This window comes from Nerophis ophidion, linkage group LG10, assembly GCF_033978795.1.
Source record: "Nerophis ophidion isolate RoL-2023_Sa linkage group LG10, RoL_Noph_v1.0, whole genome shotgun sequence".
Taxonomy (NCBI): Eukaryota; Metazoa; Chordata; class Actinopteri; order Syngnathiformes; family Syngnathidae; genus Nerophis; species Nerophis ophidion.
Genome location: NC_084620.1, coordinates 2,418,644 through 2,424,643, shown reverse-complemented (window position 1 = coordinate 2,424,643; position 6,000 = coordinate 2,418,644). Strand labels below are relative to the sequence as shown.

General features: G+C 45.9%; 1 protein-coding gene across 1 annotated transcript in view; it reads left to right on the top strand.

Moving 5' to 3' along the window:
* The first annotated feature begins 1,069 nt into the window (after positions 1–1,069).
* Positions 1,070–6,000, top strand: part of ptn (pleiotrophin) — a 132,945-nt gene continuing 128,014 nt past the window's right edge. Inside the window, exon 1 of the mRNA XM_061912007.1 lies at positions 1,070–1,263. Within this exon, the coding sequence (XP_061767991.1) occupies positions 1,085–1,263 (179 nt within the window). The 5' untranslated portion in view covers positions 1,070–1,084. The remainder of the gene's footprint in view (positions 1,264–6,000) is intronic.

Below are 6,000 nucleotides of genomic sequence, written 5' to 3'. Positions count from 1 at the left end.
TCAAAGTAAAGCCGCTGCTCCTCCACATCGAGAGGAGCCAGATGAGGTGGTTCGGGCATCTGGTCAGGATGCCACCCGAACGCCTCCCTAGGGAGGTGTTTAGGGCACGTCCAACCGGTAGGAGGCCACGGTGAAGACCCAGGACACGTTGGGAAGACTATGTCTCCTGGCTGGCCTGGGAACGCCTCGGGATCCCCCGGGAAGAGCTGGACGAAGTGGCTGGGGAAAGGGAAGTCTGGGCTTCCTTGCTTAGGCTGCTGCCCCCGCGACCCGACTTCTGATAAGCGGAAGAAGGATGGATTGAGATTACAGTCCCCTGACCAACTGCGTGTGTGCCAAAAATAAGCATAAAATGGGCTGCGGGTGTGGTTTTGGACAAGAATACCCCTTTAAATACATTTTTTTACATTTGTTCACGCTGGGCTCCTTCTCTGGTTGTTTATCAAACAAATGATGCGCATCACACACAAACACAGGCACGCACATTCATTTTATTGGCGGTGAGGGTGGCGTTTTAGTCCGAGCCTGTGGTTTGTATTTGACAGGTTATTTTTTTTGCCCCGAAGCTTCTCCTGTTCTCATGCTTCTGATTGGACGTATCGACGAGGACTGGGTGACCCACATGGGGCGGTGTCCCAATACTTTTAGTGTTTTTATGTAACACGTCAATTGTTTGTATGTAGCCCTGCGGGAGTCACGCCACAAACAATCGACTCGCCCACCCTCCGTTTTGCATTATTGTGTTGCTTTTTGCCCCCCCCCCCCCCCCCCCCAAGTTCACCCCCGCCCGCATGAAGGTCGCGTCTCATTGACGCCTGGCCACGGAACAGCGCTATCGATCCCATGGGCTTACTGTGCGTCGTTGCGCGCAGAAATTGCCCGTGACAAATGTGATCACGTTGAGTCGTCACCGCTGTTTTTTTTTTGTTTTTTTTAAATGGAAGGAGCGGTAGTTAGCAAGCCAACACTAGCTAGCAACATTAGCGAGAGCTTGCTCATCATACCTTTGTGGAACAATAGTGTGTTGGTCTTGATGCTGGAATTTAACACAGTTTAAAAGTGCTTTTGTCTGTCTGTAGCTTTTATGCTAAAAAGCTGTATCTCCGACACAGTGTGTGGTTCTGTGGACAGACGGAGCCGACGGGCCGACGGCAGGGCGGGACACGCTTTGGCCCGGCTCAGGATGGTGGCCAGGAGGCGGAGTATGCAGCGGAACAAAGAGGCGGGGCGTGCCTGGAGCGACGCCGCCACAATCAAGATCAGGTGCGTGACACACACACCGGTTCTCAATATGCCTATCTCCTTGCGGCGTTTAAGAGGGGAGAAGGAGGAAGGAGCAAGAGAGAGAGTTGGGGTGTCCACAGGAGAGCAGAGGCGACAACAAAACACGAGCGATCGAAGAATGAGCCCCAGGGGAAGACGACGTCACCGGCAGCCGAAAAGCCAGCCGAGACGAGCAATGGAGGAGTAGGCGCTGAAAAGCGGCCCGATCGACTTTGACACTTCAATATTTGAAAAAATAATGAGTCAAACTTACTCGACGCGATGTCATTACTAGAAGGTCCATGCAATCCACGCTACGACGGTCAGAGTCATTCCCAAATCCTCCGATGGTCCATCTGCGTTGGGTGCCATTTGTGAACGACTCTGACCGTCGTAGCGTGGATTGCATGGACCATATAGGAAGGACATCGCGTCGAGCAGGCTTGACTCTTTTATTTTTTCAAATATCAATCAATCAATCAATGTTTATTTATATAGCCCTAAATCACAAATGTCTCAAAGGACTGTAAAAACGACTACGACTACTACATCCTCGGAAGAACCCACATAAGGGCAAGGAAAACTCACCCCAGTGGGCAAGGAAAACTCACACCCAGTGGGACGCCAGTGACAATATTGAAGTGTCAAAGTCGATCGGGCCGCTTTTCAGCGCCTCCTCCTCCGCAGCTCGTCTCGGCTGGCTTTTCGGCTGCCGGTGAAGTCGTCTTCCCCTGGGGCTCATTCTTCGATCGCTCGTGTTTTGTTGTCGCCTCTACGCTCCTGTGGACACTCCAACTCTCTCTCTCTCTTGACTGTGGCGGCGTCGCTCCAGGCATGCCCTGCCTCTTTGTTCCGCCGCATACTCCGCCTCCTGGCCGCCATCTTGAGCCGGGCCAAAGCGTGTCCCGCCCTGCCGTCGGCCCGTTGGCTCCGTCTCTTCACAGTCTCCAAGAAGCACTATTGTGTATTTCATCAGCTTTCTACTTGTACACTCTCCCAACGTAACTGATGCCTTAAATCACATACAATAACGTAACAATGCCAAGTGGGACACGCGGTACACAAACATCAGCAACACTAGCATAGCTGTGCTAGCTACACTGCTAGCTTTAACATCATGCTGGGTTAGCATTTTCGCTGAAGGAAAACAAAACACATCCAACATTATTTTAGGATGTGTAGCAAAGCCTGTTTTACTTCAATGTCAATCAATCAATCAATCAATCAATCAATGTTTATTTATATAGCCCTGAATGACAAGTGTCTCAAAGGGCTGCATATGCCACAACGACATCCTCAGTTCAGATCCCACATAAGGGCAAGGAAAAACTCACAACCCAGTGGGATGTCAAAATGAATGACTATGAGAAACCTTGGAGAGGACCGCAGATGTGGGTGACCCCCCCCCCCCCCCCCCCAATGGTCGTCGAGTGGGTCTAGCATAATATTGTGAAAGTCCACAATACTCCTATGCCTACTTCACTGTACACATTATCGTTGAATCACAAGCTAAACTCTCAGAAAGACGTTTCTTCAGCGCAAAAATTAGGACTGAAGTGGGGAACATATATCGGCATTTGCACTTTAACTTTTATTGACAGTTTATGTAAGAAACAACATTTATTATTTTTTATAATTACTTTAACTAGGATGTATGCATTTTAGCACTGCATTTTCATGAGTGCCTTCTTTTGCAGTAAATTTGATTAGTATTCATTTCTAGGTTATACGTTTTTATTTTTTAGGTTTATCTGGTTCAACTTGAAGTCTGTTAGATATGCCGTATTTTTGGGACTGTAAGGCGCACTTAAAATCCTTTCATTTTCTCAAAACCTGACAGTGCGCCTTGTAACCCGGTGCGCCTAATGCACGGAATAATTTTAGTTGTGCTTACCGACCTCGAAGCTATTTTATTTGATACATGGTGAAATGATAAGTGTGACCAGTAGATGGCAGTCACACATAAGAGATACGTGTAGACTGTAATATGACTCAAGTAAACGACACCAAAATTGTATATGTTCCTTTGAAAATATAGACCATTACACTCGGTGCTAAAAAAATCTATCCACATGTTTTAGTACGACTTTGGTAAACTATGAAGCTGCACCGCTTGATGTGCTTCAACATACGAGTATTATTATGGTGTGTGTATAAGGTAAGACATATCTGCCGTTTTTTTTTTTTTTGCAATATAATGCAAAAGCAACTTTTCTTGCCTTCTGGTACCTGCTGATCTGTATTTGGGATCTGCTTAAAACCTCTAAATGCTTAGTTGGCCACATGCGTGGACAGCACCTTTTAGCTCTTATTTCCAAAATTGTATACACTACTGAATGTCTTATGGCCCTTATGTGTACGCTTATACTGCTATCTAGTGGTGTCAGAAGAGTATAACATACAATGGAATTTGGAAAAAAAAAGTGTAAAAATAAGAATTCGCATGTCACTAAACATGAAGTACACGTTTGTTACTTATGGACTAAGTACATCATATAAAAATATGGTTCTTAGTCCATCCATCCATCCATTTTCTACCGCTTTGGGGTGGCGGGGGGCGCTGGTGCCTATCTCAGCTGTAATTGGGCGGAAGGCGGCGTATACCCTGGACAAGTCGCCACCTCATCGCAGGGCATGATTCTTAGTTTTTATTCTAATTAGGGTCCAATAAGCCCAAATAGCAAAGAGGGGAAAAAAAGCATGGAAATCAACAGCTTCGGCCTTAGGAGGCTGTTGTCCCGAAAATTTGCGCGCATCCGCCTTTGTAGTCCGTGGAGACAACGCAGTCGATAAGCTTCTTCTTTTTCTCTATCTTCTTGTTATGCGACATTCATCATCCGCTGTTGCTAATATGAAATATTGTAAAGTTCTTACTTACATCTGTCAGTGAACTCGCCTTGAAAGCTCTAAAACATACCGGTCTAGTGAGTTTACATTATCCACCCAAGGAACTTTAGTTATTAGAGAGTTCCGGTCGGACATTTTTTCACGGGACACATTTCCGGTGTTATTGCACAAGTAAGCCACGGATGAGGAGATGCTGCTCCATAGTTGATTTAAGTAAAGTCTGAATGTCATTAAGACAGTACACTCCATCTTTGCGCACTTCTTCCACTCCCGTCCTTGCACGCTACACCGCTACAACAAAGATGTCGGAAAAAAGATGCTGTCGAAGGTGAGCCACGTAAATAAGACCCCCCACAAAACGGCGCATCTTGAAGCGACTGAAGATGGTAGGTAAAACATAATCAATGCAACATTTTGAAAAAAGAGCCACCATTACATGTTATGTAGACCACAAGTAAGTGTTTTATATTTATACAAAATAATAGTAATTATATGACTCCTTTAAAGGCCTACTGAAAGCCACTACTACCGACCACGCAGTCTGATAGTTTATATATCAATGATGAAATATTAACATTGCAACACATGCCAATACGGCCTTTTTAATTTACTAAATTGCAATTTTAAATTTCGCGCGGAAGTATCATGCAAAAACGTTGCGGTATGATGATGCGTGCGCGTGACGTCACGCATTGTAGAGGACATTTTGGTCCAGCACCGTTCACAGCTATAAGTCGTCTCTTTTCATTGCATAATTCCACAGAATTCTGGACATCTGTGTTGCTGAATCTTTTGCAATGTGTTCAATTAATAATGGAGACGTCAAAGAAGAAAGATGTAGGTGGGAAGCGGTGTATCACAGGCCGCATTTAGCAACACAAACACAGCCGGTGTTTCCTTGTTTCCTCGTTTACGTTCCCGAAAGATGACTGTGAATATTTACTATGGAACAGAGAGGTCAAGCAAACATGGTTCCCTACCACCTGTCAACCGGCAGGTTTCGGTGAGAAAATGGTGGTAATAAGTCAGCTCTTAACGTAGACATGAGCGGAGAGCTGGCGTTGTTCCTCCTGCACCTGTCAAAGAGGCAGCTGCGGACTTTCTTGCCTCCTCCCAACGGCCGCCCCCGACTGTCGGATGCTTCCACTGTGGAGGAGGAAAAAAAAAAAAAAATCACCCTGGCCCCACTGGCTGTTTTCGCCTCGTCGAGAAACGTGGCTTCCCTTGGAGACACTGGCGGTCACCACACCCGTGGCCACACCCCTCTGACTTTCAGGTTGTACAGGTACGACCATATAATCTCACTAAAACACTAGTAACAGAATAAGCAGATAAGGGATTTTCCAGAATTATCCCAGTAAATTTGTCTAATAACGTCTGAATCGGTCTGCTGTCTAGTTTTTTTTTTTTTTTCTCGAGTCCTTCACTCTCACTTTCCTCATCCACAAATCTTTCATCCTTGCTCAAATTAATGGGTAAAATCGTTGCTTTCTCGGTCCGAATTGCTCTCGCTGCTGGTGGCCATGATTGTAAACAATGTGCGGATGTGAGGAGCTCCACAACCCGTGACGTCACGCGCACATCGTCTGCTACTTCCGGTACAGGCAAGGCTTTTTTATTAGCGACCAAAAGTTGCGAATGCTATCGTCGATGTTCTCTACTAAATCCTTTCAGCAAAAATACGGCAATATCGCGAAATGATCAAGTATGACACATAGAATGGACCTGCTATCCCCGTTTAAATAAGAACATATCATTTCAGTAGGCCTTTAATGCGCCCTTATAGTCCCGTGCGCCTTTTGTATAAAAATAGACCTGACTGGATCCACGCATCGAAAGTGCGCCTTATAATCCGGTGCGCCCTTTGGTCCGGAAAATACTGTAGTTATT